This window comes from Centroberyx affinis, unplaced genomic scaffold, assembly GCF_046629955.1.
Source record: "Centroberyx affinis isolate AG114_WGS23_722 - 3 ecotype Tasmania unplaced genomic scaffold, CSIRO-AGI_Caff_v1 ptg000052l_1, whole genome shotgun sequence".
NCBI classification, from domain to species: domain Eukaryota; kingdom Metazoa; phylum Chordata; class Actinopteri; order Beryciformes; family Berycidae; genus Centroberyx; species Centroberyx affinis.
This window is the reverse complement of record NW_027278764.1, coordinates 70,494-95,628: the sequence shown is the minus strand read 5'-3', so window position 1 is coordinate 95,628 and position 25,135 is coordinate 70,494. Positions and strand designations below refer to the sequence as shown.

The 25,135-nt window shown below is 45.3% G+C and overlaps 1 protein-coding gene across 2 annotated transcripts; it reads right to left on the bottom strand.

Annotated features, from left to right (window-relative positions):
• Window positions 1-338: 338 nt before the first annotated feature.
• znf318 (zinc finger protein 318) lies at window positions 339-24,638 on the bottom strand. Of its 2 annotated transcripts, none has more exons than XM_071518854.1 (11): window positions 24,226-24,638; window positions 21,507-21,628; window positions 20,083-20,650; window positions 17,529-18,765; window positions 16,977-17,083; window positions 16,098-16,197; window positions 14,092-14,423; window positions 5,795-6,001; window positions 5,448-5,541; window positions 4,704-4,822; window positions 339-3,717 (listed from the first exon to the last, which is right to left on the bottom strand). In XM_071518854.1, the coding sequence occupies exons 1-11, from the start codon at window positions 24,472-24,474 to the stop codon at window positions 1,042-1,044; spliced, it is 5,811 nt and encodes a 1,936-aa protein (XP_071374955.1). In that variant the 5' UTR covers window positions 24,475-24,638; the 3' UTR covers window positions 339-1,041. The 2 variants fall into 2 exon arrangements, with proteins under 2 accessions (XP_071374955.1, XP_071374963.1); XM_071518862.1 differs by having other exon boundaries at window positions 5,795-5,998.
• Between the last annotated feature and the right edge of the window lie 497 nt (window positions 24,639-25,135).

Genomic DNA, 25,135 nt, shown 5'->3' with positions numbered 1-25,135 from the left:
CACATATCACAGTGAAAATGTCATCTTCAGCTTCATATTTCTTCATACCTTTGTTTTACCTCTATGTGCTATTCTGTATCTTACAGTGTTGTTCATGCTGGATCTTATGAACAGATGCAAATTAGCTGGAAGCTAACTCTGGTGCAATTTATTTAAAATTGTGCATTGTCCCTGTAAAAATAAACAAATGCATGTTAATCATGACAACCACTGTGGAAATTAGAGAATACATTTGTCTATTTCTTCCTATTTCTTCCATCCAATTAAATCTATTCAAATGTTTCCATGTATTTTCAGTATAATAATGACAGAGGATGAGGAAGCGCAGTTTTTTCCCACTAGATTTTATTAAAACTCTACTTAAGCAACAACTTTTACAGGACAAGCAGTTTGTTTCTATTCTGAGCCACACAGAGTGATACTGAGCACGGTAGTCCATGAAACACAAGGAATAAAAAGTGATGTATTTCTAGGAACGTGTTTGTGTATCTCCTCTTCGGCGACGGTGCTGTAAAGGGGAACATGTTATACGGTGCAGCTGTCAAACAAACACATCCGTCAGGGAAAGCTTTTGGTCCATGCTGGGTTTATTTTACCAACCGCAGTTTTCTTCATAACCGTAAGAACTCTTGTCCCTGTATCAAAACACCTTGTCATCATTTAAAGAGGAAAAAAAGGAGAAATTGACTCATAAGTCTGAACTTGGATAGAAAAAAACAAAACAAATGTCAACAAACAGTATACAGTACGTTACCTTTAAGAGGAGAAAGAAAAGGATTGCTGAGAGAATGAGGAATAAATTCTACCTCAAAAGGCTCGACAAAGACAGCACTGCGATCTTTTAACATTATGGTCAAATGTTTGTGAAGTCAAGTCTGTTGTGTGACTTCCACTCACCAACTCCACTTCCAGCTGCCTACAAGTCCGGTAAATTATTGAGAGAAGATTGTGGTTTATTATCATTTACTGAACATCCTGGATGTGTCCATGGATTAAAAAGAAAACCCCGTCCCCCAGCCTGCTGTATGTTGGAGTCAACTCTTACTCAAAGTTGAAATCGTACTCAAAGCCCAGACACATCATGTCCGAGGGCAGGCCCAGGGTTTCGGGGGTGATGGTTGTGGCCTCGTCAGTCTCCATGTTAGCGGGGGCGTCGCCGAGCGTCGCCTCCTCGGGCTGGGACCCGGCCCCGTGATCCATCTCTAGCTCCTTCGGGTCTGTAGCAGCCATCCCGAGACCTTCCAGAACTGTGTCATGTTCCAGTTCCGGCTGGCTCTGCTGGAGCTGCTGCTGGCGGGTCTGGTATCTGGTTTGGGATCGGGTTTGCCGGACCGGGCGGGGTGGAGGAAGGGTTTTCTTGCTCTGAGGGGATGTTTTGGTTTTAGTTTTAGGGGATGGCTTAGGTTCAGGCTCAGTTATTGGAGTTGGGTCAGGAGGGGAGTGATAGGTCTCTGGAAGGGACAGGGGCTGGGGGTCTGGGGCCAGTTGGGGCTCTGTTTGGATTTGGGGAGCGGCCCTGGGCTGGGGCTGAGGTTGGGGTTTAGTTTCTGGAGTTAGTTTGAGTTCGACAGGCTCAGTTTGTGGAGCGGGTCGGGACTGAACTGGCTCAGATTTAGGAGCTGAAGGCTCAGTCTGGTTTTCGGGTACATTCTGAGGCCGGGACAGGGGTTGGGGCTGAGCTTGTGGAGCTGGTTTTGGTTGGGTCAGTTCAGTTTGTGGAGCCAGTTGGGATTGAGCCAACTCCAATTTAGGAACTGGTGGAGGCTGAATTGGGCTTTTTTCAGGTACTGGCTTAGGTTGGGGCTGAGCTTGACTTGGTTCAGGTTGGATTGGCTTAGTTTGTAAAGCCGATAGGGACCGGACTGGTTCAGTTTGAGGGGCTAGTTTGGGCTGGGTTTGTGGTTGGTTTGGCTTCAGTTCTGGAGCCGTGAGAGGCTGAGTTTGGGTTTGGGGCCTGGGCTGGGTTTGGGTTTGGGGCTTGGGTTGTGATTTTGTGGTCTGTGGGGCTGGAGATTGACTTTTTTTGATGCCACTCCCCTCGGCTCTGGTGTCTGTTGCTGGTTTAGTGACGGCTGAAGGGCCTGACTGGCCGAGGCTACTGTAGAAGATGTCAAATAAATCCTGGGCTTTGGCTGCAGCCAGATTAGTCTTCAGTTTCTCAGACCTATGAGCCCCATCACCTGTGTTCATGAAAGGTGGAGGCTTGACGAACACCGTACGAGTCTGCTCACTCTCAGGAACGCCTGGAGCCGCCACGTCAGACTCGATCTTTATCATTTTCTCAGTGGGTGAGGCTTGTTGTACAACCTCAGATGTAGCCTCTGATGGTGCGTCCTGACCATACGAAGCCTTCGTGATGGTGTCAGGGACCACAGGACTGTCTTTTGGAGGAAACACAGGACTGTCTTTTGGAGGAAACACAGGACTGTCTTTTGGAGGAGACACAGGACTGTCTTTTGGAGGGATCACAGGGAAATCTTTTGGAGACGTTACAGGGCAATGTCTTGGAGGCATTACTGGGATGTCTTTTGGAATAAACATAGGCATAGGCCCTAGAATACTTGCGTTTTGTGGTCTGATGGAGAGGAAAGTATTCAGAGGTGCAGGTTTAGCCATCATGGCCGTTTTCCTCAGGACGGCGGCAGGTGCAGGAAGGTTGGGCCGGATCCTGCCCCGGTTAGCACCGCCCTGGGACACCCAGGGCGGTGGAGGAGGAGGAGGTACGGTACTCTGGCCTGCCAGCTTCTGAGCTATTTCCTTAGCGACAGCCACCGACTTAGCAAATGAATCTTCCGCCGAGATCGGCTCGCGGGGTACCAACGCCTCGTCATCCTTAAGGAACTCGGCGGCCACTCTCTCCGCCTCCTTCGCCAGAACGTTCTCTTTCTTCTTCCAAGTGAACTTCCCAAAGGTGGTCACGGTAGCGATGGGTGCTGCTTTGCCTGTTTCGATGCTCTGCTTACGAAGCTTCGCCCTCATGGCAGGGCTCGGACCACACAGGACTTTCGGTGGGTCGTAGGGCTTTGGTGGAGGCTCAGGCTGCTTCTTGGCCTCCGGTTTCTCTTCCTCCTTCAGCTGTTCAGGCTTTTTAAATGGTTTAACGTCCTTAGGTTTCCCCTCTTCTCTCTCCCTATCATATTTGAATCTGGAATCTGGGTATTTGCCGTATTTATACTTCTCGTCCTCCTCTCTCCAACCATATTTGGGACGATCATCGCCCCGGCCGGATCTGAACCTCTCTTCTTCTTCCCTGCGATACCGGTACCGGTATTCTTCTTCTCTGCCATATTTGTACCTTTCCTCCTCATCTCTCTTGCTGTACTTGGACCTCTCCTCTTCCTCTCTGGTGTACCTGTATTTATCATCCTTCTTGCTGCATTTATACTTTTCATCTTCATCTTTCTTGCTGAAAAAAGGCCTCTCCTCTTCCTCCGTCTTGGCAGGTTTAAAATCCTCTTCTTTCCTGCTTGGCTTGGGTTTATCGTCCTCTTCCTCCTTTTTAAGTTTGGATTTCTCCTCTTTCCTCCCATCCTCCTCCTCCTTTTTTTTCTCCTTGTCCTTTTTCTCCTTTTTGTGTTTGGACTTTTCTTCCTTTTCTTTGCTGCCTCCCTCTTCGTCCTCATGTTTGCGTTTCTTTCCGCTCGTCTCTAGTGCCAGTCCTGCCTGGCGATCCAGGTTCCTCCTCTGTTCATACAGAGGATTCTCATACATTTGTTTCTGGTGGAGGAGGCATTAAACAAAAAGACATTAAACAGTGATGAAAAACATGCAGGAAAATGACTCTTATTTGACATTTGCACACTTCCAACCTAATTCCCTTAAATGAGCAGTTAGGTAACCGTGATGTCAAATTAAGTGGAAACAACATGGATATGTAGTATAAACCTGATGGATCCACTGGGTACGTTTACATGCACACAGTACTCTGGTATTTGTAACCCAGGTTTACCTGATTTAACTGACAGTGGAGTTAGTTTACTCAGAGAGTGATGTGATGCAGCAGCCAACTCGATATCACAAAAACAGAATTTTTTTTAGGTGTGGTTGATGCACTTCCACCTTGACGCAGACAGTGTTATCTGCAATTAGCTGTATGCAGAATACGCTGTAACGTGCTCATGCAACACGCGACACTTGCCATGTTGTCATCTGTGTAAAACTGCATCTGGCTCAACTTCCTCTGTGACCTTTTTGACACACAAACACATTTAAAAACCTTATTAAAATCAAACTAACCTAGGTGCGGTAAACTGGTTATGCTAGCTCGAATTATGATTTTACTCTGATTAGGATAATCAAACTGAGGTGATTACGTGACATTAACTACACAGTATTGCCTTCATCAGGTTGGATTATTAGTGTGCATGTAAACGTTCCTAGTGTCAGGACTAACTAATGGATCTAGGAAGGCTAAGGAAAAACTGGGAAGTATAACCGCATTCTTCTAATTTTACTTTAATTTATGTTTTCAATGGCAGTGCAATAAGAATAAAAAAAATCTTCTTATTTACTGCAAGTTAACTGTCCTAATTCAGCCTAATTCTGCACCAGTTACATCCAGTTTAAGGCCAATTTTTATGTTGTTGACAATTCAATTTAAGAAGCGGGAACAAAGTGTCAGTGACATAAAAAAGGAAATGAGGTTATATAAATAGATCTACCATCACCATCTGTGGAAAGTCTCTACTTCCAGAGGTAAATACCTTATATTTCTCATTGTGCGCGTGCGTTGTGACGTGCTCTTCAGCACAAATGCCATCGCCAAAAAACTGTCGACACAGCAGGCAGAAGAATCCCCTCACAGGCAGCAAGAACTCCGAACCTGCAGGAAGAGAAACAGGAGAACACTTAAATCGAAAGATGGCGGTAAAAAAACGGTCAATGATGTTTACCTGACGGAGAGCTCCAGGTCCAGAACCTGTCATGAGACGAGAAGGTTAGTGAAGTAAAATCTGTTTACTATGAGAATATTCAAACAACACATGGTGACACTTTACAATGGTCTTATTCCAGTGTTGTAACCTGTTTTTTGCCCTATGGAAAAGTGTTGTAACTGCTCAATAATACTGTGTTAGTGCTGGAAATGTGGTAAAATTATGATATTGGGCAGTATGTAACTGGGTGGACTAGCACAGTGTTACTGTGTATTCACAACACTTTTCCAAGAGCTAATGCATCACATTTACAATAACCTCCACTTGAGGATGAGAAATGAAAGACAATGAATGGATTGACATCGGCGATCCGGACGGGAATCCCTCTGCATACGAGCCGAGAGTCTTTCTCACTTCATAAGCACTGTGTTCATTAAGAGACAGAAAACTGGAGCAGGGATCCAGACCGAGCAGAACCTGGAAGTAGAAGATTGCTAACAAAATTCAGCGGTTCAGTGAAGAAGATTAGAAAGCAGATCTTAATGAGAGGAGACAATGAGGAAGCTGGAGTACCTTTAGCAGGTTTGGTCATCTTCTCTTCTGAAGGTAAATTCTTGCCAGTTTTGGAGGGGCTGGAGGCCCAGGGCCGGTCGTAGGGGTCCTGCGTCTGTGAAGCGCCAGAACAACATGAATGTAAAAGTAGACAATATGCACAGAACTGCACAGGTAGGAATATCAAATCAAATATTAAAGACAGAAACTAATTAAGAGTAAAAGTAAAACTTAAGCCAAATAAGACTTGGTCCTGTGTAGCTCAAAATGCAGAGCATGGTGCCAACATGTGGATGCAGATATTTTATCACAGTACAAAAATAATAAAAAAAAAAGGTTCAAATTAAAAAAGCCACGAGCAGACAAACCTTTCTGTGAGATTTGCTGTGCAAGTGCGTGAAAAAATCAAACATGGAACCAGAGGTGACGTTACAGTTTTTACACCAGTGGTTTCCAGCGTCATAGTATTCAAACGGCTCGGGGGGCGGAGCCGGGGGTGGGGCCGGGGGCGGAGCCGAGGCGCTGACGGGCGGCTTGGGTTTGTCTGGGGACGCCCTCGACGCCGACGAGCTCTGCTAAGAAACAAAACGTGACAGAGTCAACTTCACTGGTACAACTCAACACACACACACACCTACACACACACACACACACACCTACACACTACAACATAGTGCCAAAACCATTCAGGAAATAGAAAGGAACGAACGAGTTTGCTTTTAAACTCCGCCCCCCAAAATTTGGAAATTGACAAAATCTCTTACCTTCAGTGTGTTCCAGTCTTGAAGACGTTAGTCAACACATATTTGCGAGAATCCAGCTGTCGCTTTTTACCGCTAATAACTTCTAATTTATTTTACAGACTTTACACTTTAATGTTTTTTCAAGCCCTCCGTGTCCAGAGCCAAAAAAAAGAATAAAGCGTTCTCATTTTAATGAGCTCTGATGCTGCCATTCAAATATCAAAATTCACCGGTTTATTACTCATTCATGTAAGAGTTCTACATAAGACTGAGGATAAACATCTAGACATAACTTAGATAAATCTAAATATAAAAGATCTTAAACTTGAGAGCTACAAAATTCCAACAGAACTTATTCTCTTTCTTATTGACTCTGAAGACGACAGACTGCCTTTAACCTCTAGTTCAACTATCTAGGTTCATACTATGGGGACAAGATCTTATAATCTTGTCGAGTAACGTCTGTAGGCTTCATGACTTAAGTTTTCTTCACAGACTAAATAAAAGTGTTTAAACTTGTTGACAAAACCTTGAGAAAATACGAGCGTCTGCTGTGCAGAGAGCAGCTGCTTTAGAAATTGGCAATATGTGATTTCAGGCTTGTTTGGTCGATTTGATCTGTTCAAATATGGAGTTTGAGACATGATGGAAAGTTCAGGTCTTTTTTTTTTGTGTTTTAGATCAGACCTTAAAGCAAGTTCAGTAGAAAGTACAAATAGTTTGATTAATTTCATTAGTTTTATCCGATAGCCTGATGCACAGAAGAGCAGTGATGTTTTCCACTGAATGATGAACAAGGAAAAAAATGTCTTCTCATCCCCTAGAAGCTGCTGCTGTCCTGGAATCTAAGGGCGTTTTCACACCTGCGCTTTTAGTCCGGTTGAATCGGACTCTGGTTGGTTTTCCCCCTTGGTGCGATTCGTTTGGTCAGGTGTGAACACAGTAATCGCACTCGGGTGCGGACCAAAACAACCGCACCGAGACCCTTTAGAGGAGGCGGTCTCGGTCCGGTCCCGAACTAACTCTGGAGCGGTTCGTTTGTGGTGGGAATGTGATCCAACCTTGATCCGACCCAACTACCAGGTGAACTCAATTTACTCCGCAAGTTTGAGCTAAACGGCTCCTGTAGCAGGTACAGCAGGTACAGCAGGTACAGCAGGTACATACAGCAGGTACAGCAGGTATAGCCAGTATAGCATTTTCAAGATGTTTCCTCGAAGTGCATTTGGCATTCTGCTGGTCCAGTGTTGCCTGGTATATTGCCCAGATAATCACACTCCATGTTGCAGAGCAATGTGCACTAGTCCAGAACACAGGACCTTCTTCCTGTATTTACTTTCTTGCTCCCGCCCCAGACAAATCTGACCAATAAGCGGACTGAACGTTCTCATGTGGTTTGTACTGATGCATTTTGGTTCGCTTGGATTTTTCTCTGTGTGAAAAGAAACAGAACCAAGGGGGAAACGCTCCAAGTTTACAAACTCATCAACTGATTCGGACCAGAGCAAACAAACTGTAGGTGTGAAAACGCCCTAAAGCAGCTCTGTTCAAGTCACACTGTTCAGTTATAATGACTTGAATCAAATCTAGTCACTAAAATGAAAGAATGCTTCACAGATCTCATCACTACCTGGTTGTTCAGTTCAGAGGCGACTTGTGTATGATGTGGGATTTTGTGCCGAGTGGAAATGATGAACAGAACTAAAGAAGATCTAAATAACATCTGTCTGTCTGTCAGGAAGTCTGCACCGACTCCCAAACAGAAGGTCAGGTGGTTGGATGGTTATCAGCTGATGTTTCGGTCTTCAGGTTGTTCTCCTCATGTTTAAGACGCAGCGGTTAACGCAGTCAGCTGCAGTCTTTACCCTCTGTCTGTAAAGCCGAGCTCAAACTACACGACCCGGGTCCACCTTTGGTCCTGTAGCTTCTTGGCTCGCTGACGCTGTGGCGGCTCAGACGGAGGGTCACAATATATTTGGCACTTGGTTTTGGTGTTGAGGAACCCAGATTCTCCGCTATCTCGCCAAAACAAAACAGGACTTTGAGCAAAAATGAAGCTTGATAATGAAGAGCAGCTCGACGGCGAATTTGGAGGAGAGAACGGTTGAAGTCCAGATAAAGCAGTTTGATGTTCATTCTGCTGCAGGCAAAATCAAACAGGTCTGAAAACCTCCGGATGTCTGCGACTCGACGCCCGGGTCAGACCGCCTCTGTTAACAAGCTTAACGAGTCGACTCTGACTAGGGCTGGGCAATATATCAATATTATATCGATATCGTGATATGAGACTAGATATCATCTTAGATTTTGGATACTGTAATATGGCAGACTCGGTCCTCAGGCCAAAGTCTCCTGAAGGTCCCAAAGACCCGTTTTAAAACCCGGGGAGACCTATCCTTTCAGGCTGTTGCCCCCAGACTCTGGAACGATTTGCCCTTGTCGCTCCGTGTGGCCGAGTCTGTGGACTCTTTTAAAAAGCAACTGAAGACAGTTTTATTTCGGAAAGCTTTTGGTTGATAAATATTCACTGGAAAATTTCACAAAATGTATATTTATTCTGCTTTATTTTGCCTATGTTTTGTACAGCACTTTGTGATTTTCATCTGTAAAAAGCGCTTTATAAATAAATTTTACTTACTTACTTTTACTATAAGTGTCCTTTCCTGGTTTTAAAGGCTGCGTTACAGTATAGTGATGTCATTTTCTGGACTGTTCTAGCTGTTCTATTATTTGCCTTTACCCACTTAGTCATTATATCCACATTACTGATGATTATTTATCAAAAATCTCATTGTGTAAATATTTTGTGAAAGCACCAATAGTCATCCCTACAATATTGTCGCAATATCGATATCGAGGTATTTAGTCAAAAATATTGTGATATTTGATTTTGTCCATATCACCCAGGCCTAGTTCTGACACGAGGATTTAATCTCAGATCTCACAAACTGAGACGGCTGATGGGGCCTCAAGTCGTGTCGTGTGCGCCCGGCTTTAAAGACAACACGTACCTACCTTTACCTAAATATGTTAAATATGATATGTTGTCATCACTCCTCTCCATCAGTATGTTTCAGTATTGTGTTTTCCTCACTATGAGCAGCTCCCTCGGCTGTGGGTCCATCTGTCTTTCCACTGCGACTTCAGCCATCAGAAGTGTCAGATCAGATCTCAGATCAGGTCATCGATGTGTCCACAGATGACACTTATCTTCTGCGGTCAGATACCAGATCGGATTTGTTTTTCCCGCACAATATTATAATTACGAAACATCTCTACTTTAGTTCTTGTCGCATTTTCAGCGTTCTGCGTTCCGTACAAATCATGTTCCTCAGCGCTCTGGCGGTCCAGAGGAGACAAAAGAGGAAACTCTGTAATTCCTCGAGCTTCCAGATAATCTTCAGCGGCAAAACACCTCAGAGCCTCCGTGTCCGTGGGTAAAAATGTGAAGCACGTCAGCGGCTGCAGGGGAAATGAACGACCCTGCAGTGTCCGGATTGTGGCCGGATGTCTGTCCGCACTCAGCTGAGATCTGACAGGAATGTGCTCCAGGCCTCAGAATGTGGATTTTGAGATCAGATCTCATTGACACACCTGACAGGTGAAGAGAGCAGAGCAGAGTGACCTGATGAGCAGGTCTCTCTGGGCAGACAGGTGGAGCCACAGTCCGAGTCTACGGTCCAGACGGGACCAGAGGAGACCATGAGGAAGGTCTCTGGGCTGAAGTTCACTTGACAGCCTTATGCTTTTTGTTAGCGTTACAATCACAAGACATCGAAGAAATCTGACATGCAGCACATTTCATTTGATATAAAACAGATCAGACTGTTGAACATCAACCAACAATCTTCTGAGTCTAAAATGTTCTCCAGGTTCGTCCAGCAGGTTTCCATCAGCTGCTGAGTCACATTAGGGTTGGGCGATATGTCGTTTCAGATGACATCATCATCAAGATAACTGCCAGATGCCATTTGTCATCAGCATCAGGTCGCATATCACGGGTAGCCTGGTCAGACCGTCCTGATCATGTGACCTCACATTCTGTTTCGCTCCATGGATCAGTCTGGACTTCTAGCTGCCCAGAGAACTTGCCTTGACAGACAAACTCCTTCAGCCAATCAGCTCGGCGAAAACGTATTTTCTGCCGAGAAACTCCACTAGTGCATACTCTTGTTCTTGTTTAATTGTTGTTGAGTCCATTTCTGCAATAACTGCACTTGGCTGTGTTTACTCTGCTAACGTTAACGTTTCCGCTCGTCGCTTCGGGAGACGCCATTACTGTTTTGCCAGCGGCGGCCTGTATTTCACGTCATCAACTACAACGCAGTCCCTGATTGGCCCGGTTATGTTGTAATTTCAGGAAATCGATGTGGGCGGCTAGAAGTCCAGACTGATCCGTGGAGCGAAACAGAATGTGAGGTCATGTGATCAGGATGGTCTGACCAGGCTATATCACAGGTGACGAGGTGAATTTGACGACGTGGATCTGCTTCACTGGATTTGAATAAACTGATCCTAAACAAGAGAAGCTGCTTTGCAAAGCGGGCTGTCAGTCAGCTGCAGGGACAGGAAGTTCAGAAGATCTGACCGTCTTCACGTTACAAAAAGCCCCAAACTGCTCTCACAAAAAAAAAAAAACGACCCAGACAAAAGTTTTTCAAATGTTAATTGAGCTCAGTTGAATAAGTTTAGCAGAATTGTATCCAGCTGTTATTTTAATGCTGTTTAATTGAATATTTTGATGGCTAGTTTTACTTTTACGAGACACCTGCCTGGTGCCAAGTTATTTACTGATTTCTGAAGTACCGTATTTCCTCTAATATTGGCCCGGGCCTTTATTTCCCTCAGCTGCAGAGGGTACCAGGCCTTTATTGGAAGCAGGCTTATATTAGAGACAGGCCTTTATTTCTAATTCCCTCTGTTTGATAAGTATATTTGCTCATATTTTAGTACGAAGCCTCCTTGTTTTCTGATCCGCTTCTGTTGGGGTTCGTTAGGTAGCCGTTTTTTTGTAACTGCGACGCATTACCGATAATTACAGTAATCGACGACGGCACGCTCCAGAGACTTCTGCCGGCCGAGCCGTCTTGTGGCATACTGCCATCTTGTGGCACTTGTACATTACTACAAACTACAGTTACATTATATAACAGGTACCAGGAGTTTACCGGTATCCACTGTTGTTTTTTCCTTTGTTTTTTTCCCCGGCCTGTATTTGGGGCCGGCCTTTATTTGTGTCGACCACGGCCCCGGACATTATCGGAGACCCGGCTTTTAATTGACTACCGGCCACTATTAGAGGAAATACGGTAGATAGAAAAGGACAAAAACACAAACATCTCAATCCTCAACAAGAAGAATGAAAGAGGGATTCTCATTCTTGTTGTTGAGGATTGAGATGTTTGTGTTGTTGTATTATTATTTATTTTAATTTGTCTTTATTTTCTATTCCTTGTTTTGCAGTTGTTCAATTTTCACTTTCCACTTTTGTGTTTTTAATCGATACTACTTCCTTTAAGGTTTTGCTCTATGCTTTTACTTGTTGTTAAGCCCTTTGTAACAATTGTTTTGAAAGCAGCTGTTTAAATAAAGTTTATTAAAGTTTATAACAGTTATCAGGAAAATCTCCCAGACTGTTTTCCAGTAAACTCTCATGTCTGCTGTGAGTTCTGGTGCCGTCCGGACCGATGGTTTGTGATTCATAAATTACTAATAAATTACACAATACACATATCCCAGAAAGTAATATATACACCCCGTCCGGACTGTGATACTAATCCTGTCAAGACTGGGTCTATTCTGGAATAGTCTTTGATTTGTATTTCAATTTTACTTTTTTACACCACCTACAATAAAATGCCAGAATTCTTTTAAGCTTAAAAGTCTGCTGCTCTTTTTTTTTTTTTTTTTTTTTTAAATTGAACAATAGTAAGTTTATTGCGCTCACTTCGCAGTCTGGAAAATTGAATGATCACATTTTTTTAAAAGCTGAAAAATCGTCAAAATGCCTGAAAATATCGGGATATTATTTTTCGTCAATATCGCCCACTCCTAAGTGACATCACTCATTATTATGCAAGACAGAAAGTGATGATTTTTGGAGGTTAAGTTACGATGGGATGACATGAGTAACAGTAAGAAAAGTTCTACAGAATGGGAAAACCACTGAATTTAGGTGTTCAGCTCCGCTCCGACCTGTGAACTCTCAGCATCGTTTCCCATGACAGGAAACCAGAGAGGGGGGAGTTTGCCCCGCCCCCTAATCTGTGACATCACACCGAGGTGGAAACCGACTTTTTTCGTCCGCCGTATTTCAGGACAGGACAGAACTTCCACATGATGTTTTCTCACCTGCAGAGTGACGAGCCGCAGGAAAACTTACCGGCCAAAACCAAAATGTGTGGAAGAGGATTAGAACCACATGTGAAAAATCTGAGTTTGGCGTTTAATCTCAGAACTCAGAGAATAAAGTCAGAACTCAAATAAATTTAAAGAGATAGATAGATAAATACTTTATTGATCCCAAAGGAAATTCCGGTGAAGAAGTGTCTCTCCTTCGAGCCGGATAGACACTTTTTCACCAGAATTTCTTTTTTCCATTTTTCACATGTGGCTCTAATCCTCTTCTGGTAAAAACATACCAGCATGTGACTTGTGACCTGAACCACAACGTGTCACATCAATGCACAGAGCTATAAATAACTGTAAAATCTGAATCTACGAAAAAAAAAAAAAACTCGAAATTCGCCTCATTCAACACGGTGCAACTGAGCTAAAACAAAGTTAATTTGGTTGTAAAGTATCAGTTTCAGTATCAACAGAGCGGCTCTGGACTTCATCTAAACCACATCACACACGTCCAGAAAATCAAAACGAAAACCACTGGACTTCAGTTGAAGAGCAGAAGACGTCTGTCCAGTCATCTGAGAGGCAGAGGGGAATCCCCTTCACACCATGAAGTCATGAGAGAGTCAGAGGCCACACCCACAGTAATACATTTTCGTTTTAAAACAAAAACGATCTCCGTCCACACGAACGTTTCAGAAATAATCTCCGTCCATACTAACACGCCTGAAAACACATATCACATGACCGTTCATGTACACTGGGCATGTGCGTGCCGGTGTAAACAGGAAGCAGATTGTCTACTCTGCGGTTGGTTGCTTAGTTGCGGAAAATACTACAGAGGAAGAACAGCAATGGAGAAAAGTACGACCAGAGATTTCTTTGCTTGGACCGACGAGGAGGAGGAACTGATACTGAGAGGAACACAAGAGGGGAAGGAGGTCAAGGCGGCGAAAAACATAGATTGGGAGTCGTCGCAAAGCAAATATGGTGACTGATAAGAGCCAATCAGGAAGCGAACGCGGGTGTCTGCGTCATCGTTTTCAAAAGTCTCCGTTTCCGCCCGTCCGGACTGAAACGCAATCCCGGAGTTTTCCAACTAAAACGGGCTCAGCAGCGTTTTTCAAAAGTCTCCGTTTCAGGGTCCGAAAACGGCGGAGCAGTGCGGACGCTAGGCGTGAACGGAGCAGAGGTTCTGCGTTTTAAAAGGAAAACGTGTTCGTGTGGATGTGGCCAGAGTCACATGACCGGAGGTGTGAGTTGGTGTGAAGCTGCTGGGTGAGACGTTGGTTTCACTCCAGTTCACACCTCCGCTCAGAACCGGAGAAGCCTGTGGGACGAGTGGAGAAACGTCTTCAACTCTTCCATTTGAAGTCTAGTGGATTTTGATTTTTTGGACATGTGACCAGCTGGAGGACTGAAACCGAGACGCATCACAGATCACAGATCACTTCTCTGGTTTCCAGCTTCGGGAAGAGAGTTCACAGCTCGTCTCTCTGCGCTCGGCCACGGGACGAACAGCCGCGGAGATCAAACTGAGCGGTTTTCCCCGTTTACCTCCCGGTGGACGCCTGTACCTTTAGCGGGGCCGCGGCCGGCGCCTGGAGTCCCTCGGGGCTCCGCTCTCGCTCTCGTTTCTTCTTCTCTGGCGGCGGCTGCTGCTGCGGCGGCGGCGGCGGCTGCTTCTTCTCCGGCGCCGTCTTGCCGGTCTTCCTCGGCCGGTCGGAGGCGCTCAGGCCGAGGATCAGAGCCACCTTGTCGATCTCGTTGCGTTTCTTCTCGGCGGACTCGTGCTCCTTGCGCAGGTCGGAGATCTGACTCATCACCTCCTCCTGCAGCCGGCTGATCTCCAGCAGCAGAGGGTCTTTGTGTCCGTCCTTCTCTCTGCGCTTCTTCCTCAGCAGCTCTCCTGCAACACAAACACCGACGCTTTATTCCTCCTAGGGCTGGGCGATATGGACCAGAAATCATATCTCGGTATTTTTAGGCTGAATGGCGATACACGATATATATCTCGGTATTTTCTACACAGTGGGCTAAATGTTCAGTTGTAAGTAGGGCTGGGCGATATGGACAAAATCAAATATCACAATATTTTTGACCAAATACCTCGATATTGATATTGCGACAATATTGTAGGGATGACTATTGGTGCTTTCACAAAATATTTACACAATGAGATTTTTGATAAATAATCATCAGTAATGTGGATATAAATAATAGAACAGCTAGAACAGTCTGGTAAGTTCAGAAAATGACATCACTTTACTGTAATGCAGCCTTTAAAACCAGGAAAAGACACTTATGCCATATCACCATATTACCATATCCAAAATATAAGACGATATCTAGTCTCATATCACGATATCAATATAATATTGATATATTGCCCAGCCCTAATTCCTCCTCATTTCAATTAGCTGCATCTGAGAGTCTGTTAACATGGGGAACAGCCAGCGACTTGCTGTGAGTCGCTTTATACAGAAGCCGACCTCTGACCCCATCGTCTATCGGTCTGAGGACAGATCAGACTCTGGGGGCGACGGACAATATTTGGGGGTTTCCGGTGCAGCCGGCGGACATCCGGGCCAAGACTTCCTCTTCCTCTTCCTGAGCCGGTCTGTTTACAGTCCGATTAGCAACTTGAGACGTGAGAATGGAGTCGGAGTCGAGAGACGACGTCGGATGTGCAGATATCTGTTTACAGAGATTAGCCGAAATGTCGTCCGGACCTAAAACACCTACAAAAAGTATCGATGTTTATTAGTACTATTTTATTTTATTTGTTTATTCATTTATTTTTGTTTTGTCCCTTTTAGTCCTTGTCATTTTGTTTACTCACCGCTAGTTTGTTGTTCACATATTGGCTTTTTTGCACATCTATTAAGTCATATAAGATCTGTGGCATATGTGTGTGTGCTAAATGTTGATGTGTCCTACATGTATGCAACTTAAGAAGCAGCCTGTGTATGAGCTTTGACTTATCTCTATATTTTCACATCTCTTATCTATCATTCTGTAATTGTTATATTAATACTAGTCCATTTTACCAATGGCTTTTTGGTCCTATGTATGCCCTGTAAGCTACTTGAATTTAGTTTGGTTTATTATTATCATTATTAACATTATTTTCAATGTAGACCCAAGGATTGTTTGGGGTTGGTGGGGGTGATGTTCTACATGCTTGAGGGGGAGGGAGGGAGGGAGGGGGGGAGGGAGGGAGTGGGGGAAAGGGCGATGGGGATTCTACTGTCAGTGTAATTGTATTAAAACTCAATAAAATTGTATTGGGGAAAAGAAAAAAAGTCCTCAACTCCATTCTCATGTCTCAAGTTGCTAATCGGACTGTAAACAGACCGGCTCAGGAAGAGGAAGAGGAAGTCTTGGACCGGATGAAACCCCCCAAATACTGACCGTCGCCCCCAGAGTCTGATCGATCAGACCGATCGACGATGGGTTCAGAGGTCGTGCAGAAGCTGGCTCAGAGGTACATAACAGTGTCCAGTAAGACTCTCAGCTGAATGAATGAATGAATGAATGAATGAATGAATGAATGAATGAGTGTGTGAGTGTGACCCGGCACCTTGCTGCTTCCTCAGCCTCTCCAGCTCCTTCATCAGATATTCCTTCTTCTTCATGCGGATCTCTCTGTCCTGCTTCAGCTTCTCCCGCTCCTCCAGAACCTGGTTCAGAGAAACAGACGGAACCAGTAAACACGTCGTCCCCCACGGAGGATGCGGCCTCTGTCCGCTAATATTCGATAATATCGAGTATCAATGCAATATTTCACGAATATTGCAATATTTTCTGTGTTGTCTCATTTTTTTTGGACCAAAGACCGACTGAGTTAGCTGTTAGCAAGTCTGCTGAGATAAGATAAGATAAGATAAGATAAGATAAGATAAGATAAGATAAGATGAGACTTTATTGATCCTCTTGGGGAAATTCAGGTTCTCCACCACATGATGCAGTATGTTCATTAGTGATGGATGATGTACTGAAGTTCAGCAGGTGTTAGAGTGATAAAAGTGCACCTGTACATACTTGAACTGTGGAATAGACCCTCGAGCCCTGCCAGGACCCCCATACTACAGCTGACACTTCTAAATATCAATTATAAACCATTTATTTATTTATTTATGTATGTATGTATTTTTTTATTTATTACCTATTATTCATTCTTCAATATATGTATTATTATTTAAATCGCAGTAACTGCATGATGTCACTATCATTATAATTATGACTATTTCATCCTTGTTTGTTTTGTTTTATTTTGTATTGTTTTATATATGTACCATGTCAAGTGCTGTATGTCACCCTGTTGTTGTTTATTCATTGTCTGCCCTTGTGTATTTTATCCTCGTTTCAATCATTGTTGTATCTGTAAAGTCACTACTGTTTTGTTTTTGCACCAATAAAAAAAAAAAAAAAGTGATAAAAGTGGATAAACGGATGGAACCTTTTGTTTCTGGCTCTCGTTGTTCTTCTCCTCAGAGACTCTCCTCTCCCGGCTGCTGACTTTAGACATTTCCTTCCCGTTGTCCTGAGCGGCGCTCTTCAGCGGCGCTGGAGGTGGAGAAGTAATGATTAGATATTAAATTATCTAATATAAAAAGCATGGAACAAACAATTCACACAGAACCCACACAGATCAACCAGTAACAGAATCACACTCTGCTAATTCAGTCATTTTTAGACTCGCTTTTCTGCAAATGTTTTTGATTTTACCTGCTTAAAATCATGTTTCTAATGTTTTCTATTTTTATCTTGCTGTATTTTATATATTTGCTTTACTCTGATTCTATATTTTCTTTACAATGTCTCCTACTTTATCTCCTCATATATTTACTATTCTGGTTTTAAGCATCTGTCCTGTAAAGCACTTTGTGAACTCTGTGCTGGAGAAATAAAGTGTTTTATTATTACTGTTAGTTTGTGTTTGTGTTTCTCTGACTTCATACAGTCCATCTCATCTCATCTGATATGAATCAATCATATTGATCAGACCGACCCTTGGCCCCGGCGTCGGGCTGCAGCGGCTTGTTGTAGGTCTGTTTGTAGGGCGGGGCGGGGGGGGGGAAGTCGTCTCGGGGGCTCTGCGGCGGGACGGCCATGTTGGGCGGCGGGTACATGGGCGGCCACTGCTGCGGCATGTAGGGCAGGAAGTTCCCGAACTGCCCGTACCCCGGGGGCGGGAAGCTGGGGGGCATCATGCCGTGAACCTGCGCCGGGGCGTAGGGGGGGACGGGCACCCCGGGGTGCGGGGGGGCGGCTTTAGGCTCCGGGGTTCGCGGCGGCGGCTCTTCGGGCGGCGGCGCCCAGTCGCTCCGCTCGGGCTTGGGCTCCTTGGCGCCGCGGGGTTTGGGCGAGGGCGAGCTCTTCCTGCGCCCGTCGTCGCTGCTCCAGCTGCCCCCGCGGCTCCCGCTGCTGCTGCTGCTGCCGGAGCTGCGGCTCTTCCTGCCGCGCCGCCGGCCGCGCCGGCTGCCCTCCGAGCTCCCCGAGGAGTAGCGGCGGCGGCGGGTGGGGGTCTTAGGGGGGGGTTTGTTTCCTTGGAGGCGCTCCTTGGTTCTGGCGGCCATGTCGCTGATCTCGACCACGCCCAGGTCCAGGCCGATGGTCTTCAGCAGGTCCTGGATCTTCTCGTACTCCTCCACCGCCCGCCGCTCGCTCTCCTCCAGCGGCTCCGTCCCGGGCGGGTAGGCGGGGTTCGCCCCCCGCCCCGCGACGCCGTGGTCCGGGGCGCCGGCGGGTCTGCTCTGGAACCGCACGTCCGCCCGCTGGAGGTGCGGGTCTGCGGCGGGGGGAGGGGCCCGGGCGCGGGGCGACGCCCCCCCGGCGAGGCCGTAGCTCGGTCCCAGGACGGCGCCCTGCGGGGGGAAGTCTCCGTACAGCGCCTCCTCCGTCACGTCTCCGTACAGCTCGGAGAAGCCGTGCTGCCTCAGCGGCTCGGCGGCGGGCGGCCTGGGCTCCTCCGAGTCTCCGTACAGGAACTTCTCCTCGTCGTCGATGTCGTCCTTGGCCTTCTCCTCCGCCTCGCCCCCCCCCGGCCCCGCCCCCGCCCCCCCCAGCAGGTCCAGGATCCCCGTGATCTCGGCGTCCAGCCCGGCTTTCTGGGCCATCTGCGGGTCGGACCGCAGCTCCGTCAGCATGGAGGCCAGCGTGTGCGGCTCCATGCCCTTCACCGCCGACAGCAGCCGCTCCGCCACCCGGGACATGCTGGAGCCCTCCAGACCCCGAGGAGACTCGCCCTGACAGACCAGAGGAACAACCATCAGCATGCAGCTGCTGAGGAAATGTAAGACTGGATACTGGCATCAAAAATCATTTCAGTGACCTGAACTAAACACTTGGAAAAATGTAAACTAAATGGAAACAATTACTTTTAGGTCAAAACCAAAATGAAAGTCTAGTGAGGGAAAGTGCAGCGGTGGAAGAAGTACTCTGATCCTTTACTGAAGTAAAAGTACCAATACAGCAATGTAAAAATACTCCATTACAAGTAAAAGTCCTGCATGAAAAATCCTACTTAAGTAAAAGTACATAAGTATTAGCAGCAAAATGTAGTTAAAGTATTAAAGTAAAAGTAGTGGTTTGGTCCCTCTGACTGATATTTTATTATATATGACATCATTAGATTATTAATACTGAAGCATCAGTGTGTAAGCAGCATGTTACTGTTGTAGCTGCTGGAGGTGGAGCTAGTTTGAACTACTTTATGTACAGTTAGCTAGTTTAGTCCAGTGGTTCCCGACCTAGGGGTCGGGCCCCTCCAAAGGGTCACCGGATAAATCTGAGGGGTCGTGAGATGATTAATGGGAGAGGAAAGAAGAAAAAATAAAGTTCTGATACACAAATCTGTTTTCAGTTTTTGGACTTTTTCTCTAATCTTTGATTTTTGCTGAAATATTGGATCATTTGAACATTTATTGAAATGAAACCATGTGAGGTTTAGAGGGAAAAATCACTATTTGGTGGAGCTGTTAACAACTCATAGACATCTGAAATGTGACCCGACTACACACTGCTTTCTGTAAGACGTCAAAAGCCAAAAAGGTTGGAAACCACTGGTTTCATCTTTAACAATGTGTTGTATTTTAAAAGCTTGTTATATTATCCATTGTGTCAAATCTCCATCTGAAAAGTAACTAAAGCTGTCAAATAAATGTAGTGGAGTAGAAAGTACAATATTTCCCTCCATAAATGTATTTAGTTACTTTCCACCACTGGGAAAGTGTAACAAACTCCTCACTCTGACAGGCTGTTCCCCACAGCATGGAGTCTCTTCAGGAACATTACAGAGGAACTAAACCCCAAACCCAAATGTGCCAGGTGATCAACATCACCACCTGGCACCAAAGATCAGCCAATAGCAGATGGACCTTTCAGCAGCATGTTTTTTACCTTTACATGTCAGGCTTTACAGATCTGGGTTTGGGGTTCGGTTAGTTTTGACTCTGAAAAGCTCCAACTATCAAACTAATACCACTGAAAAACAATTCTATGATACAGAAACAAAAACCGAAGCAGGTGAAAACCCGGTGGTTCTGGCTTCAGGTGGTTTTTACCCGGAGCGAGGGCGAGTCGTCGGAGTCGGTGCGTTTCTTCAGGATGGACTTGGTGGGCCGGCTCAGCATCTCCTCCATCTCCTTCCTCCTCCGGGCCATCTCCAGCTCCTTGAACTCCTTCTCTGGTTTCGCGTCGTCGCTCTGGCTGCTGGAGCTGCTGCTGAGGCTGCGGCTCCTCACCCGGCTCCTGCTGCGGCCGCGGCTCGCCGCCCGGCCGTAGCTCCGCCCTCGGCTCCGCCCCCTGGACCCGGATCTAGACCTGGATCTGGACCTGGATCTGGACCTGGACCTGGACCTGCTGCGGGGGCGGCTCTTGCTCCGCCCTCGACTCTTGCTCCTCCCGCGGCTCTTGCTCCGCCCCCGGCTCTTAGCCCGGCTCCGGTCCTGGCTCCGCCCCCGGTCCCGGTCCCGGTCCCGGCCGCGGTCCGGACTCTGGCTGCGGGGGCGGCTCTTGCTCCGCCCCCGGCTCTTGGCCCGGCTCCGGTCCGGACTCCGGTCCCGGCTCCGGCTGCGAGGTCGGCTCCGCCCCCTGCTGCGGCTCCGGTCGTAGTCGGGTCGGTGCGGGTCTCTGAGCGGGAACACACTCTTTACATTACTACATTTCACAATAAAAGCCCCCTCTACACAGCACCGGTCAGGACGGTGGTTTGTCGTTTTTAACTTAAATTTTCAGGAATTTCATCCGGTCAGGAACCAACTGACATGTTGTCCCAGTAACTATTCTGTCTGAAGTTCCCTGCTGCGGATGTTGTGTTCAGGGTCCCTGGATTCCCACAGTCCCCCAGTGCCCCCCCCCCCCCCCCCCAGACACCGATCCAAGACCTAAAATCTGAGGATTGGTAAATGTACAACCAGTCATATTTCATGATCAGAGTTAGGCATGGGACGATATGAAAATTTCATGTAACGATTATCCTGGCCAAAATAATTGCGATTCACGATATTATCCCGATAATCATCAAAATATGCTTAAAACTCTTAAAATGGCACTAAAACATACTGGAATCACTTTACCTTACATTTTGTTAAGAAACAAATATTTTTATTGCATCAAAGGACACATATCTTTTTTTTTGTGAACATCCTTTTTAGTGAAAAACAAACAAGGACAGATTTAGACTCTCACCGACACCCAGCAGGTAATCACAATGAGAGAAAAATCCATCAATAAAAAGAATCTACCTATCAACCTGATAGCCAAACATCCACATGGTTCAATTAGTTATGTGTTGTCAATGCACAGTAAATGAATAACTTGTTTTGAGGATATTCACGATTATCCCGATAACGGAAATTCACCAAGATAAAATTATCTTGAGTGTTTTTATCACGATAAAAGATAAAATCTTATATCCTCTCATCCATAATCAGAGTCTAACAAATAAATAAATAAATAAATGAATACATTATTCTTTAGTAAGTACCTGTCATGTGAAGGCAGCAGATGGCGAGGGGGGGCGGAGCCAGGCGGTCCGGTCAGCTCGTTGCCGACGGTGATGACCAGGTTGTGGTCGAGGGGAAGCCCCCCCCGCGGCGAGGAAGACCTCTGCACACACAACAACCAGTCAGATTATATTAATGATAATGATAATAATAACACATGATAATAACACTTAATGCACTGAGTGAGTGACATCCTGATGGAAGCTCATTTCAAAAGAAACAACACTGCTGCAACTGAACCGAAAATTGACGACCAATTAATGTGATTTCTGATTTCTGACACTGGACAGACGGGTACAAAGGAGTCAGCTGACTACACTCCTAACATTTTAATTCCAAAATAAAACTGCCACTATTTTGAAAATCTGACTCACTCACAAAATAACTGCTGGCATCATCATATAAATTACTATGGATTATTATTGTTATTCCCTAATTTAATATTTGTCCTTGCAGAAAGTAACACATCTGATGGTGAATCTGTTGTATTTTTAAACAGAGCAGCGAACACTGAGCAGCATTTTGCTTCATAATGATAAAAACACTGTGTGTGTGTGTGTGTGTGTGTGTGTGTGTGTGTGTGTGTGTGTGTGTGTGTGGCAGCTGGTCTTCTGTCTGTGGACAGAAGTGAAGAGCGATTAAAACCTGCTGCTGGGAGAAGAACTCGACTTGACATTTGACTCATGTATTTTTATAATGCAATACTAAGATTGTTTTATGCAGTCAATAATCTGAACTCCTGCTAATGCACTTTTATATGTTCTTGTGAACCTCCTAGTGTCTCTTCATATGCACGTTTTGTGTGATTTTATGTTCTGTGTTGATCTTATGTAATGCCTGTGAGCCAAAGACAATTTTCCACCTTGTGTGGACAATAAAGCTGTATTGTATTGTATGTATATGTGTATTAATGTATCTGTACGAATGTATGTACTTATGTGTGTGTATATTTGTGTGTATGTATATATATATATATTCTTTTTTTTTTAATGTGTATTATTTTTAGCCTGTGTCTCATAACTCTAAATGAGTGGTCCTCAACCTCCTTTTTTATTGGGGTCCTGTGTTTGTTGCTCTGTTTGTCTTGTATGTTGAGGAGTGACACGTAAATAAAATTCTATCTAGGTATCTCTCTATCTCTCTATGTATTTTGACATGGTATGTTAGATATGTTAGACATGTCGGTATGTTACTGAGCATTTAGAGGGATTCAATCCAGCAGAAGCTTTGCAGAAACAGTCAGAAACACTGAATCAGATGAACACTTTCCTGCTGTGAGCCTCATCACACCGGGGCTTCATGTCTGAAGTGACTGTGTGTGTGTGTGTGTGTGTGTGTGTGTGTGTGTGTGTGTGTGTGTGTGTGTGTGTGTGTGTGTGTGTGTGTGTGTGTGAGAGAGAGAGCGAACTAAACTGGTTTGGAGCGGTCAGCGGTCTGTCCAGGAGGGTTTTGGTTCCAGCAGGTCGGACGGGTTCCTGATCTGCACCGGTTCTCCATACCAACACTAACCTGTACGACACTTTACTCACTTTAGCCAAAGTCAGTCCAAATTTGCTTTGTCCTTTTATCATTATAATGGAGAAATAACTCCTCCAATATTTACTTTAAAGGCATATTTTGGAATAATACATAACAAAATAAATAAAAATCCCATCAGGACCAAAGTTCCCTCTCAGCTCACAGCTTGGTGAACTGATTAATGTATCACACACTGACCAAATAATAACATCTAGTCAGTCACTACAACTAATAATTTATCACATTGACTAAATATCTAGTCAGTCAACAGTCAGCAGGTTTGGTAGTTTTGGTGCTAAATGTATGAGATTGCTAACAGACTTTCTAACACACACACACACACACACACACACACACACACACACACACACACACACACACACACACACTCAGTTGGTGTTGTCATTAGCCAGCTAACTAAACTAACTTCACTAACTTGTATCCAGTCCCTGCAGTAACAGCAGTGTTATGTTCTCTCTCTGAGCTGAACCAGCTGCAGAGCAGTGGTTAGCTAACGTTAGCTAGCTATCGGCTCACACAGGAAGCGCTGATTCTCTATTCATAAATCTCGGAGTTTAAAACGCTTTGCATTTCGGCTAAAGATACAGACCCGGAGAACGCCACTTAAAACTGTTTATTAATTGTTAGGGTCTTCTGGTTAATTCGGCATATGAATAATTCACCAAGCAGCACTTTATTGAAGTTACATATCAACTTTTAGAAATGGTTCTCACTGCTCGCTGCCGTTCACAACGGGGTTAGCTAACTTGTTTTGGTGGAAGAACACAGTGGGAATGAGAGGTTTCTAACCGTTAAACCAACAATAAAAGTTTAATTTTTAGAAATATAGGTGCTGCTTTGTGTGTTGGGTGCATGCCAAATTTGACAATAACGTCTCCTGACGTTTTATCAAAGGTTTTAAGTTATGTTTAAACAGATATTAGCTAACGTTTGCCGACAAGCTAGGCCACGATATACTGTCAGATTATTGAATAGAGTTTGGCGTGCAGTTCTCTTCATAACAGAGAACGACAGGGCTGATGGGATATCTGCCAGTTAACAGTTACACCTTCAGAAGAAACACATTCCCACACAGACACAGTAACTCAGTCTGGTTTAAAGGAGACCAGTTTTATGTTTTCATGCAGAAGCCGGTGTCGGCCTGTCCGGCCGCTGACCCACCTCTCTCGGCGGGTAGAAGTCGCCGCCGCGGTGGCTTCCTGACCCGGGGGACGGGTACCTCCTGCGGGGCGGGGAGCGGCGGTAGGGGTCCGGCGGGCCGTGGTCGTGGTAGCCGGAGTGATACGGAGGTCTGGGCCGGTTCCGGTCCTCTCTGTAGGCCTGAGGGGGGTAAGGCCGGGGACCGGGCGGACCACGGCCTTCAAAAGGCGGCGGATAGCCTCCTCTCGGCGGGGGCCGACCGCGGTACATTTCCCGGATAGATTCTACCTCTCCTAGGTTAAGTAGCTAAGAAACCCAGTGTTTATTTAATGCACAACATACGTTTAGAAACGATTTAGTGTCTGCAGCTAACACTGATCTGTTTTAATTAAACTTGTTTCTCAACACGCCGTTCAGCCTCTGCATGGAGACAAACCTCTGCCTCCTCTTCTTCTTCTGATTAAAGCAGCAGCTGCAGCCGAGCTGCTGCCCCCTGCAGGAGCTCAACACACCTACACCACTACAGCAGTTTCATTTTCATTTAATTTAATCAACTACCTCAGTTCACTTTAACTCACATGACCTCAGCTCAGTTCAGCTCAACCTGACAGCAGCACAGTGAAACTCTTCATGTTGGCCTGATTCAGAGTACAAACAGTACAATGCAAAATGCAGAGGTGGAAAAAGTCCTCAAATCCTTCACTGAAGTAAAGGTATCAACACCATAATGGAAAAATGCTTAATTAAAAGTCCTGCATTCAAAAGTTTTCTTAAGTAAAAGTCTAGAAGTATTAGTAGTAAAATGTCCTGAAGTATGAAAAGTAAAAGTCGTCATTCTGTCAGAGAGTTAAATTATTGAAGCATGAACCTAATGTTGTCGTCTAACTGCTCCAGATCCTGTTGGAGTTTAAACTCTAACAATGCAACATAT

Coding starts and splice junctions, on each gene's coding strand:
- znf318 (XM_071518854.1), bottom strand. CDS start 24,474: ATGTACCGCGGTCGGCCCCCGCCGAGAGGAGGCTATCCGCCGCCTTTT. Junction 20,651..21,506: donor CTGCTGCCTTCACATGACAG/GTACTTACTAAA, acceptor GTTCCCGCTCAG/AGACCCGCACCGACCCGACT. Junction 14,424..16,097: donor GAGGCTGAGGAAGCAGCAAG/GTGCCGGGTCAC, acceptor TTTGTGTTGCAG/GAGAGCTGCTGAGGAAGAAG.